The sequence below is a fragment of the Macaca nemestrina genome, chromosome 3 (assembly GCF_043159975.1).
Source record: "Macaca nemestrina isolate mMacNem1 chromosome 3, mMacNem.hap1, whole genome shotgun sequence".
Classification (NCBI taxonomy): domain Eukaryota; kingdom Metazoa; phylum Chordata; class Mammalia; order Primates; family Cercopithecidae; genus Macaca; species Macaca nemestrina.
In genome coordinates this window covers 86,062,757-86,076,858 of record NC_092127.1, presented here as the reverse complement: position 1 = coordinate 86,076,858, position 14,102 = coordinate 86,062,757, and the positions used below count along the sequence as shown (strand labels likewise).

Below are 14,102 nucleotides of genomic sequence, written 5' to 3'. Positions count from 1 at the left end.
AGTAGAGACGGGGTTTCACCATACTGACCAGGGTGGTCTCGAATTCCTGACCCTGTGATCCACCCACCTCGGCCTCTCAAAGTGCTGGGATTACAGGCGTGGGCCACCATGCCCAGCCTTCAGCATTCTTAAAAAAAAAAAACTTGGCTGGGTGTGGTGGCTCATGCCTGTAATCCCAGCACTTTGGGAGACCCAGAGGAGCAGATCACAAGGTCAAGAGATTGAGACCATCCTGGCCAACATGGTGAAACCCCATCTCTACTAAAAATACAAAAATTAGCTGGGCATGGTGGTGCGTGTCTGTAGTTTCAGCTACTCAGGAGGCTGAGGCAAGAGAATCACTTAACCCGCAAGGTGGAGGTTGCAGTGAGCTGAGAGCGCTACTGCACTCCAGCCTGGTGACAGAGCAAGACTCTGTCTTGAATAAAAAAAAAAAAAAAAAAGAAATTCAACCAAGAACTTAATATCCAGTCAAACTAAACTTCATATGCGAAGGAGAAGTAAAATCCTTTTCAGACAAACAAATGCTAAGGGAATCTTTTATTACCAGACATGCCTTACAAGAGGTCCTTAAGGAAGTGCTAAGCATGGAAGTGAAAGACTGTTAATGGCCACCACAAAAATACATTTAAGTACATAGACTACTGACGCTGTAAAGTAACTACACAATGAAGTCTGCATAATAACCAGCTAACAACATAATGACAGAACCAAAGCTATAAATATCAATATTAACCAAATGTAAACAGCCTAAATGCCCCACTAAAACTCACAGAAAGGCAAGTTGGATAAAGAAGCAAAGCCCAACCGTATTCTGTTGTCAAGAGACCCATCTCATATGCAATAATACCCATTGGCTCAAAGTAAAAGGATGGAAAAAAATCTACCAAGCAAATGCAAAACAAAAAAGGGTAAGCATTGTTATTCTAATTCAGACAAAATAGACTTTAAACCAACAACAATCAAAACGACAAAGAACAGCACTACGTAATCATAAAGGGTTCAATTCAACAAGAAGACTTAACTGTCTGAAAGATAAATATGCCCAAAACTGGAGCATTCACATTCATAAAACAAGTTCATAGAGACCTATAGAGAGACTTAGATAGCCACAGAATAATAGTGGGAGACTTCAACATCTCACTGATGGTACTAGACAGATTATAGAGACAGAAAATGAACAAAGATATTCCAGACCTGAAGTCATCACTTGGCTAAATGGACCTAACAGGCATCTACAGAGCACTCCACCCTAAATGGACCTAACAGCTATCTACAGAACACTCCACCTAACAACAACAGAATATATATTCCTCTCATCTGTACATGGCATATATTGTAAAACTGATCACACTATCAGTTTGTAAAATCATTTTCAATAAATTTTAAAAACCCTGAAATCATACCAGCCACACTTTTGGACTGCACAGTGCAATAAAAATAGAAGTCAACACTAAGAAGAACTCTCAAAACCATACAATTACATGGAAATTAAACAATCTGTGCCTGAATGACTTTTGGGTAAACAATGAAATTAAGGCAGAAACCAATAAATTCTTTGAATCTAATAAAAACAAAGATACAACATATTAGGCTCTCTAAGACACAGGCGAAGTAGTGTTAAGGGAAAAGTTTATAGTGCTAAATGCCCACATTGAAAAGTTAGAAGGATCTTAAATTAACAACCTACTATCATACATAAAGGAAATAGGAAAACAAGAGGAAACCAACCCAAAGCTAGCAGAAGAAAAGAAATAACTAAAATCAGAGCAGAATGGAATGAAATTGAGTCATGAAAATCCATACAAAAGATAAATGAAACTAAAAGTTGTTTTTTTGAAAGAATAAATAAATTTGATACGTCACTAGCTAGACAAATAAAGGAAAAAAAAAAAAGAGAAGATCCAAAAAACATAATCATAAATGGCAAAGTGGACATTACCGCCAACCACATAGAAATACAAAAAACTCTCAGAGACTATGATGAACATCTTTATGCAAACAAAGTAGAACACCTACAAGAAATGGGTAAATTTCTGGAAACATACAACCTCCCAAGATTGAACTAGGAAGAAATTGAAATCCTGAACAAACCAAAAATGAGTTCTGAAACTGAATGAGTAATAAAAAAATCTCTGAGCAAAAAAAAAAAAAAAAAAAAAAAAAAAATGCCCAGGACCTGACAGATTCAGAGACAAATTCTACCAGAAGTGTAAAGAAGAACTGGTACCAATGCTACTGAAATTATTCCAAAAAACATGAGGAGGAGGGGTCCCTCCCTAACTCATTTTATGAGGCCAGTATCATTCAGATATGAAAACCTGGCAGAGACACAACAAAAAAGAAAACTTCAGGCCAATATCACCGATGATCATAGATACAAAAATCCTCAACAAAATACAAGCCAATTGAATCCAGCAGCACATCAAAAAGCTAGTCCACTATGATCAAGTAAGCTTTATCCCTGGGATGCAAGTTTGGTTCAACATATACAAATCAATAAATGTGATTCATCATATAATATAACTAAAAATGAAAACATCTCTTCATGATATAAACTCTCAACAAATGAGTTACTGAAGGAGCATACCTCAAAATAATTGGAGTCATTTATGACAAACCCAGAGACAACTTCATACTGAATGGGAAAAAGCTGGAATATTCCCTTTGAGAACCGGAACAAGACTAGGATGCCCACTCTCACTACTCCTATTCAACATAGTGCTGGATGTCCTAGCCAGTGCAATCAGGCAAGAGAAAGAAACACAGACATCTAAGTAGGAAGAATGGAAATCAAACTATGCCTCTTCATAGGTGAAACACTTTTATACCAAGAAAAGCCCTTAGTAGCCCCTCAAGAGCTCCCAGATCTGACAAACAACTTCAGCAAAGTTTCAGGATACAAAAATCAATGTACAAAAATCTGTAGCATTTCTACACACCGACAACATCCAAGCTGAGAGCCAAATCAAGAATGCAATCCCATTCACAACAGCCACAAAAAACCACAAAATACCTTGGAATACAGCTAAGGAGTGAGGTGAAATATCTCTACAATGAAAATTACAAACAAGTGCTCGAAGAAATCAGAGACAACACAAACAAAAGGAAAACATTCCATGATCAGAGATAGGAAGAAGCAATACTGTTAAAATGGCCATACTGCCCAAGGCTATTTACAGAGTAAATGCTATTCTTATTGTACTACCAATGACATTTTTCACAGGATTAAAAAAAAGCATTCTAAAATTCATTTGGAGCCAAAAAAAAAAAAAAAAAAAAAAAAAAGCCCAAATAGCCAAAGAAATCCTAAGCAAAAAGAACAAAGCTGAAAGCATCACACTACCTGACTTCCAACTGCAGTACAATGCTACAGTAACCAAAACAGCATGGTACTGGAACAAAAACAGACATAGACCAGTGGAACAGGTTACAGAATGCAGAAATAAAGCTGCACACCTATAGCCATCTACTCTTCAACAAACTTGACAAAAACAAGCAATGGGGAAAGGAATCCCTACTCAGAAATTGTGCTGGGATAACTGGCGAGCCATATGCAGAAAATTGAAACTGGACTCCATATGTTTCACTGTTTACTAAAATCAACTCAAGATAGATTAAAAACTTAAATGTAAAACCCAAAACTATAAAAATTCTGGAAGACATCCTAAGAAATACCATTCTGGACACAGGCTGTTCTGGACATATCCTAGGAAATTTCAATTCTGGAAAACACTTTATGACAAAGATGCCAAAAGCAATTGCAACAAAAACAAAAATTGACAAATGTCACCTAATTAAACTAAAGAGCTTCTGCACAGCAAAAGAAATCATCAACAAACAACCTATGGAATGGGAGAAAATATTTGCAAACCATTCATTCGACAAAAGTCTAATATCCAGAATCCAAAAAGAACTTAGAAAAATCAACAAGCAAAAACCTAACAACCCCATGAAATGGGCAAAGGACAGGACCAGACACTTCTCAAAAGAAGACAAACACAAAGTCAACACTTATATGGAAAAATATTCAACATCACTAATCATTAGAGAAATGCAAAACAAAACTACAATGAGATACACTCTCACTGGAGGTAGAATGGCTATTATTAAAAAGTCAAAAAGAAATAGATGCTGTCAAGCTTGGTGAGCTACTCCCAGGTCTTTGGAAGGCTGAGGCACAAGAATTGCTTGAACCTGGGAGGCAGAGGTTGAGTGAGTTGAGATTGGGCCATTGTACTCCAGCCTGCACAAGAGAGCAAGACTCCATCTCAAAACAAACAAACAAAAAACAAACAAACAAACAATAAAAACAAACAAAAAAAAGAAAGAAAAACTAACACAAATAAAAAACACACAAAAACCACATAATCACCTTAATAGATGCAGAAAAGCATTTGACAAAATCCACCATCCCTTTATGATTAAAACCCTCAGCAAAGCTGGCATAGAAGGGACATACCTTAAGGTCATAAAAGCTATCTATGAAAAACCCACAGCCAACATTATACTGAACGGGGAAAAGTTGAAAGCATTCCCCTGAGAACTGGAACAAGACAAGGATGCCCACTTTCACCACTTCTATTCAACATAGTACTGGAAGTCCTAGCCAGAGCAATCGGACAAGAGAAAGAAATAAAGGGCATCCAAATCAGTAAAGAGGAAGTAAAACTGTTGCTGTTCGTGATGATATGATCACATAATGAGAAATCCCTAAAGACTCATCCAAAAAGCTCCTAGATCTGATAAATGAATTCAGTAAAGTTTCAGTATACAAAATCAACGTACACAAATCAGTAGCACTGATATACACCAATGGTGACTGAGCTGATAATTAAATCAAGATCTCAACCCCTTTTACAATAGCTGTAAAACAAACAAATGAACAAAAAAAAAAAAAGAAAAAAGAAAAAAGAAAAAAACCCTAGGCAAACAAACTTAGGAATATACCTAACCAAGGAGGTGAAAGACCTCTACAGTGAAAACTACAAAACACTGTACAAAGAAATCATAGATTATGCAAATAGAAACACATCACATGCTCATGGATAGGTAGAATCAATATTGTGAAAATGACCTTACTGCCAAAAGCAGTCTATATCATCATTCTTCCCTGAACTAGAAAAAGCAATCCTAAAATTCATGCAGAACCCAAAAATAGCCTGCATAACCAAAGCAAGACTAAGCAAAAAGAACAAACGTGGATACATCATATTACTTGACTTCAAACTATACTATAAGGCTACAGTCACCAAAGCAACATAATACTGGTATAAAAATAGGCACATAGACCAACAGAACAGAATAGAGAACTGAGAAATAAAACCAAATACTTAAGCCAACTGATCTTTAACAAAGGAAACAAAAACATTAAGTTGAGAAAGGACACCCTATTCAACAAAAGGTGCTGGGATAATTGGCTAGCTATATGTAGAAGAATAAAACTGGATCCTCATCTCTCACCTTATACAAAAATCAACTCAAGATGGATCAAAGACTTAAATCTAACACCTGAAACTATAAAAATTCTAGAAAGTAACCTTGGAAATACCCTTCTAGACATTGGCTTAGGCAGAGACTTCATGACCAAGAATGCAAAAGCAAAGGCAACAAAAACAAAGATAAATAGATGGGACTTAATTACACTAAGAAGCTTCTGCACAGCAAAAGAAATAATCAGCAGAAGTAAAAAGACAACCTATAGAGTGGGAGAAAATCTTTACAAACTATGCATCCAACAAAGTACTAATATCCAGAATCTAAAAGGAACTCAAACAAATCAGCAAGAAAAAAACAAATTATCCTATCAAAAAGCAGGCTAAGGACATGAATAGACACTTTCCAAAAGAAGATACACAAATGGCCAAGAAACATGAAAAAATCCTCAATGTCAGTAATTATCAGGGAAATGCAAACAAAACCACAACGTGATACCATCTCACTCTTCCAAGAATAGCCATAATCAGAAAATAAAAATAATAGATGTTGCCATGGATGTGGTAAAAAGGGAACACTTTTACACTGCTGGGGGGAATGTAAACTAGTCCAACCACAATGGAAAAGAGTATGAAGATTTCTTAAATAATTAAAAGTAGATCTACCATTTGATCTAGCAGTCACACTACTGGGTATCTACCCAGAGGAAAAGAAGTCATTATATGAAAAAAACACTTGCACACACGTTTATTGCAGCACAATTTGCAATTGTGAAAAATATGGAACTAGCTCAAATGCCCATCAATCAATGAATGCATAGAGAAAATGTGGTGTGTGTGTGTATATATATACTACTCAGTCATACTGGAATACTACTCAGCCATAAAAAGGAATGAAATAATTGCATTCCCAGCAACTTGGAAGGAATCAGAGACTATCATTCTAAGTGAAGTAATTCAGGAATGAAAAAAACCAGACATTGTATGATCTGACTTACAAGTGAGAGTTATGCTATGAGGATGCAAAAGCATAATAATGATACAATGGACTTTGGGGACTTAGTGGGAAGGTTAGGAGGGGGGTGAGGGATAAAGACTACACCTTGGGTGCAGTGTACACTGCTCTGGTGATGGGTGCACCAAAATCTCAGAAATTACCACTAAAAATATTTTCCATGTAACCAAACATCACCTATTCCTTAAAAACTATTGGAAAAAAAAAAGACATGAGATCAACCTAAATGCCTATCAATGGGGAACTGGATAAAGAAAATGTGGCACATATATACCATAGAATAATACACAGTCACAAGAAAGTACAAGATCATGTCCTTTGGAGCAAAGTGGATGGAGTCGAGGCCATTATCCTAAGTGAATTAACACAGGAATGGGAAACCAAATATCCCATATTCTCACTTACAAGTGGGAGCTAAACACTGAGTACACATGGACAGAAAGAAAGGAACAATCGTCACTAGGTGAATTTGAGGATGGAGGGTGGAAGGAGGGTGAGAATAGAAAAACTACCTATTGGGTATTATACTTATTACCTGGGTGACAAAATAATCTGCATACCAAACCCCTATAACATGCAATTTATCAATATAACAAACCTGCTCATGTACCCCTTGAGCCAAAATAAAAATTGGAGAAGAAAAAAACTCCTAAGAGTTCTCGCTTTGGGTAGAGTTATGGGCATTATGATTTGAAGGCATAGTCAAAGGTCATTCCTCCTTTATTTATAAAGTTCTAATTTTTAAAATAAAAGTGCATTTGGGTATTTTATCATAAACATTAATTTAAAAATTCACTAGATTTTGTAGTAACTATATAATGGATGAATTTTGCTATGAATGTCATTGGAATGGAGAAGCAGAGACAAAAGTTGATGATTTAAGAAATGAAAAGGAGTTAGGATCTAGAGACAGTAGTTACAGACTTATTTTGAGGAATTCAAACATAAGGTAAATGGATGGTAGATAAAGATGGATGGGGCATTGGACATACGGCAAGAGTTTTTGTTTGTTTGCTTGCTTGCTTTAAAATGGGAGAGTTTATATTTATAAACCTATGTCTATATAAAATGCTTCTCAAATTATACATACACACATACATATGTATAAAATGTGCAACTGTATTTACATATAGCTATGAGGAAGAGGCCATTAGATAGATTAAAACATACAGATATGTTATAATACAGATGAAAAGGAATAAATTGATCATGTGAATTTTCTTGATGATAAACATTTAGGGGCTATGAATGTTTGTTAAAAATTTCATACAATTTGGGACATGGCTCTGCTTTTAATCAACTGTTTTCCAAGGTTTCCAATACTGTGAAAAGAATTTTAATAGAGATTTTCTATACAACATTCTGAATATTTTAACAGTTTTAACCAAGCATCCTTAATTGAATATTTTCATAAGAAAAAACGAGAAAGAAATTACCCTAATAGAAATGCCCATTCCCAGGGAAATTTCATAATGAAGTGGGAAAAAACAGCGGCTGCACTAGCTTCCATAAGGCATGGACCTACAGCCAATCTGAAACAAACCACCTTCAATTGCCTCAAAGCCTGAAATACAAAACAGTCACACTTAGGTACATTTACAATGGCCAACAAGAAAATTATTTAAAGAAATATTGAACTATAAAGTCTTTTTTCATAAGAAGCTTTCACTAAACAAAATCTCATTTGAACAGATTGTCCCACTGGACTTGGAACTCTATTACATTTTATATGTCATCATAGGTTGGATTATAAACAATTTCATCTTTTATAAAATATTATTGCATTTTAATTATTAAAAGATGAATTTTACTGTGATTAAATAGCTGTTGCTACCTTCCTGAACTTTCCTAATAAATAGTATAAATAGTGTCCTATTAGTGTTTTCCCATTAGTTAATTTTTTGATATGAACTGTTTGATTAACTTAATAATTATAAATAGAATGCCAACATGCCAAAGAAAATAACTTAAAAACTGCATACTTCATTTTAAAAGGGAGAACTTTTCAATTTTCTCCTTGGTTCATACTTTCAACTGGAGAATATAATCTCAATGGCTATAATTATTTATGCTCTTGAGCTATTTCTATTAAACCACATTTGCCACATTTATTTGAGTAGCTGTCATATTCATGAATAGTCATCTTAAAGATGGGATTTATGATCCCTAGATTGTAATATTTAAAGAAATGCTTTAAAAGGTTAGATTTTACAATAATGCAGAGATAATCAGGAACATAATCCTGTGGAGAAAACATCATAAAAAAGTTACTGAAATCCTTAATCTCCCTAAAAAAAGAAAAAGACTTTTATAAGGCTTTTCTTATCCTGTTAACTGAAGAGTACATAGTTCTCCATAGAAGAGCCTCCCAAATAATATAGGTGCTACATAAGAGACATTTATCTCTGTGCAAATGATTACAGGTGATTGCTAATAAAGACTTTACAACACAGTCAGTTCCCTTCATATCAGTGATAATGATGGCTATTTATTAGAAATTAAGGTGCCAATATTTCTACAGAGTCTTTTCTTCTTCTTTTTTTTTTTTTTCTTTGTTTGTTTGTCTGTTTTGTTTTGCTTTTTTGAGACGGAGTCTTGCTGTGTCCCCAGGCTGGAGTGCAGTGGCACTATCTTGGCTCACTGCAATCTCCGTCGCTCAGGTTCAAGCAATTCCCTTGCCTCAGCCTCTCTAGTAGCTGGGATTACAGGTGCATGCCACCACGCCTGACTGATTTTTGTAGATTACAGGCGTGAGTCACCATGCCTGGTCTTTTTTTCTTTATCTTAAGTTTGTTTACAGACTCCACTTGGAACAGGTAAATAAAATTTTTGCTTCTTTTGTTTCTCACCATCCTCTAATATTTGAAATAACCTTACTCAATTTGTAATTGTAAATCTACCTGTGGATCGAGTCCAAGCCCAGCTCGTATTAGAATAACGGTAAGGGCAGTGCTTCTTAAAATTGAAGACCACGTGTTATGAACATGGACATGTTTACTGATGAATGGAACATTCCTAATTGTAAAACCAGCCAGTAACATCCCTTAAAAGAAAGAAAATAAAGATACATGACAGTTCATTTTTCTGAGAAAGAAAACAGAAACATTTACTTTCTTTTCTAATGTACTATGTCTCTCATTATGTTGGTAAAGTGCAGGTTACAAGCAAGTAGAGAAGGCAGCATGAATAAAGCCATGGCGATAAGAAACCATACATCTAAATGGGGTTCAACAAGTAATTTAGTGTTGCTGGAACATACACGGCAAGGAAAGGAGGGAGGAGAATGAGCTTGGTGGGCCAGATCATAGAAAGGTCTCCCCCAACTTTGGCAAAGTAAGGCACCACGGGAAGGTTTTAGGCAGAAAGTAACAATGAGTCTGGTGTTTTTTTATGTGAGGGTCTTGGTGAATTAGTTAGGGATAAAACTGGAGACAGAGACCAATTTGAAGGCTCTGCCACAGTCCACGCAAAAGTTGGAAACAAATAGCCTAAGCTAGAGCAAAAGAGAAAGTTTGGAGAGGAGGAAAATGATTCAATAAATACTTAGAAGGTGCTGCAAGAAAATTGTGGATACAGAAGCGACAGCAGAGGTAAGATGTAGAGATTATATCTGCTGACAATGTACTGAATATATATTTATTTTTTTGGGACAGGGTCTCATTCTGTTGTCCAAGCTGAGTGCAGTGATGCAAACATGGCTCACTGTAGGCTTAACCTCCTGAGCTCAAGTGATCTTCTTGCCTTAGCCTCCTGAGTAGCTGAGACCCAGAAAAATTTTTAATATTTTATAAAGACGAGGTCTGCTATTTTGCCCAGGCTGGTTTTGAACTCCTGGGCTCAGGCGATCCTCCTGCCTTGGCCTCCCAAATTGCTGCGATTATGGGCATGAGTCACCGTGCCTGGCCCACTGTACTGAATATTTAGATATATTTGAATACAGTAAGTTCTCACTTAACATTGTCTATAGGTTATTGGAAATGGCAACTTTGAGTAAAATGGTATATAACAAAACCAATTTTAGCATAGGCTAAATGATATAAACAAGAGTCAATTTCCTATAGCATATTTTTGGTCACAAAACATCACCAAACTTCTAAATAAAGATCCAAAACACTTCTAGTATTAAACAATGAAAGAAATATAAGCTCTACATACATCTTAGAGTTTTATAAAAACAAATAAGATAATTATTTACCTAATTTTTGGTGAATCCATAAGTGATGATGGTTATAGTGGTGATGGTTAAAATCAAAGAATAAATGCTTACAAAGTGAAAATTGTAAGGAGCACCTCCTCCCACTATGCAGTTCAAAAACAATCACAAATATGGTAGGCTGGCTGAGAGCTTTCATATCACATTGTTTATTGTCATGCATTTGTATGGTTATCATATACTTAACAAAATTTTGTTTTACAATAATTTGTATTCATTCATTTATTCATTGTAAAATCCACTTATTCTAGTTCAGGGTCACAGGTGACTGAGACTTATTCCAAAAAATCAAGGAGGGATTCCTCCCTAACACATTCTATGAATCTAGTATCACAATTATACCAAAATCAGGCAAAGACACACACACACACACACACACACACACACACACACCACACTACTGGCCAATATTGCTGATGAACGTAGATGCAAAAATTCTCAACTAGCAAAATGAATTCAATAGTACATCAAAAAGATAATGCAGTTAAGTGGGTTTTACTCCAGAAATACAAGGATGGTTCAATGTGTGAATCATTCTTCTGCAAAGACACATACACACATATGTTCACTGTAGCACTATTCACAATAAAAAGACATGGAATCAACTTAAATGACTAAATAAAGAAAATGTGGTACATATACACCATGGAATACTATGCAGTCATAAAAAAGAATGACATCATCTCCTTTGCAGCAACATGGATAGAGCTGAACATCATTATCCTAAGTGAAATAACTCAAAAACAGAAAAATCAAATACCACGTGTTCTCACTTATATGTGGGAGCTAAACAATGGGTACATATGGACATAAAGATGGAAATAATAGACACTGGGGAGTCCAAAAGGAGAGAGGGTTGGAGGGTTAAGGTTGAAAAATTACCTGTTGGGTATAGTATTCCCTATTTGGTGATGGGTTCACTAGAGCCCAAACCTCACCATTATGCAATATATCCAGGTATCAAACCTGCACATGTACCCCTTGAATCTAAGATTTTTAAAGATTCTATTAAACAATAAAGCAACAGGAATAATATACTGAGGATATTAAATTTATTTTAAAAATAAATTTTGGATAAAACTTGTGTGTGTATATATGTAGACAGAGAGAAAAATAAATACACACACACACATACAGTAAATACATATATGAAGAAACTATATAAAACACACTACATTGAAATGTTTCTGAATTATATCTAATTCAACAAGAAAATATTCAAAATTTGCATACAGTCAATAATAAAGAAAAGAGAACTAACTATATACTTACCAAGAAGAGGTGGAAGTGGAGGCACTAAAGGTATTCTAATGAGTTGTAAAATCTTTCCCCCAATAATGGCACTATAAAAAATAATTAACAATCCAAATAAATTTCCACCAGGGAGAGCTTCAGAGCCTAAGACTGACCAGGTCGTACACCATATCACAAAGAGTATAACTCCTGAAATACAAAAAAAGTACAGCTATATATCTACATACACATAGATATATACAAACAAAGGATCAATTATCTTTTATCATATATACTAATAACCAGTTCTATAAAATGATACATGGTATAGATCAACGTTGCTTCCTAGTTTGGTGGAAAGAGATATCTGCTTAACATATATTCCAAATAACCTGTCAATTTATGAGATAGGTTTTAAACAAAGTGTTTTTACTTTAAAAATATTTAAAACCTGTATCTGGGCCAGGTGCAGTGGTTCACGCCTTAATCTCAGCATTTTGGGAGGCTGAGGCAGGCTGGATCACGTGAGGTCAGGAGTTTGAGACCAGCCTGGCCAACACAGTGAAACCCCATCTCTACTAAAAATACAAAAATTAGCCATACGCGGTGGTGCGTGCCTGTAATCCCAGCTATATGGGAGGCTGAGTCAGGAGAATCGCCTGAACCCAGGAGGCGGAGGTTGCAGTGAGCCAAGACTGCGCCACTGCACTCTAGCCTGGGTGACAGAGCGAGACTCAGTCTCAATAAAAGAATAAAAAAAAACCTGTATGTGAACTCTCGAAAATGCTAACCATTATAATATATCATAGTTAAGAACATCATGGCAATATGATGAGATTTACTTCATTTTGTATTTTAAAATAGCTTTTTCATCAGGATGGAAAATAAGAGGATGATTGTCTGTGATAAGAATTCACAACGTTATTGAAGATCACAGTGTCAGGGTGCCAAATCTTTTAACAGGAACCTACTAAATCTTTGTATTGAAAGGATAATTCAATTGATATTTGGCATAAATGTATTAGAGAAGGTAATGGCTAGAAGAAATGAACCTAGACTTTGTGGGAATAAATATAAAGTATCTTATATTATGTGTAGGAAGTAGAGGTAGATAAGATGAGTAGGTAGAAGTTACTAGACATCTTGTTTCTGGCAACTAGGTGCTACTCACAGAGGAATCCATAGGTTTCTGTAAAGGGCAGATAATAACATGGTAAATTTCCACATGCTAATTAAATCATTTGCCATGAATCATAGTAGGTAATGCTTTTAATGTTTTTAAAACAACTTACAGGCATTTTTTAGCTATGACCCCTTTCTGGCTGTATAGAATTTGCCAGGGTAAAAGAGGAGGATTTTTACTTACTCCAGGCAGAAAGTTAGAACAAAATTTCTTTCCCCGCTCCCCTCTGATTATTGTCATCCTGCAAAACTGGAAGCCTTGGAGGGCTAAACTCTTACTAAAAGAACGGATGAGGCTGGGCGCGGTGGTTCATGCCTGTGATCCCAGCACTTTGGGAGGCAGAGGCAGGTGGATCACCTGAGGTCAGGAGTTCAAGATGAGCCTTACCAACATGGTGAAATGCCGTCTCTACTAAAAATACAAAAAATTAGCCTGGCCTGGTGGCGCATGCCTGTAATCCCAGCTACTTGGGAGGCTGAGGCAGGAGAATCGCTTGAACCCAAGAGGTGGACATTGTAGTGAGCTGAGATGGCGCCACTTCACTCCAGCCTGGGCAACAAGAGCAAAACTCCATCTCAAGAAAAAGAAGAAGAAGAAGAAGAAAAAAGAATGGACCAGAAAATGTCATCCTACTGACAAACTGAGAAGACAAGGCAGTTTGTCTTAGCTGGTCTCTGGGTGGCAAAGTCTTTTTTGAGAATTCATATGCAACACTGGCCTCATCCAACTTATGTGTAGGGCTCAAATTTACATTACATGTACAGGTTAGGGATCCCAAAGTTCTAAACCTACCATAAAAGTGTCCCTGCATAGAAGTATCCCTAGAACACTTGGTAGATGCTAATTCAAAAAATCTCTAATAGACACTCCTGATCCCAGACCGCATAAAGTCTCAAAGGTAAAACCAAGTGAATCTGAACTTAAAATAAAATAAGAAGAAATATCCCATGAGCAAAAGTTAACAGATACGACAAAGAATGGGATTAGATGTCTAAAAACCTCAGCTAATAGAACCACTAGATA

At 35.9% G+C, this 14,102-nt stretch overlaps 1 protein-coding gene across 3 annotated transcripts in view; it reads right to left on the bottom strand.

The window, feature by feature from the left end:
• LOC105486334 (solute carrier family 9 member B1) overlaps nucleotides 1-14,102 on the bottom strand; it is a 122,634-nt gene that overhangs the window by 36,024 nt on the left and 72,508 nt on the right. For all 3 annotated transcript variants that reach the window (XM_011749184.3, XM_071093235.1, XM_071093234.1), the window contains exons 4-6: nucleotides 11,936-12,106; nucleotides 9,351-9,493; nucleotides 7,887-8,014 (exon numbers count right to left, since the gene is read on the bottom strand). In XM_011749184.3, coding sequence (XP_011747486.2) covers nucleotides 7,887-8,014; nucleotides 9,351-9,493; nucleotides 11,936-12,106 — 442 coding nt within the window. The remainder of the gene's footprint in view (nucleotides 1-7,886; nucleotides 8,015-9,350; nucleotides 9,494-11,935; nucleotides 12,107-14,102) is intronic.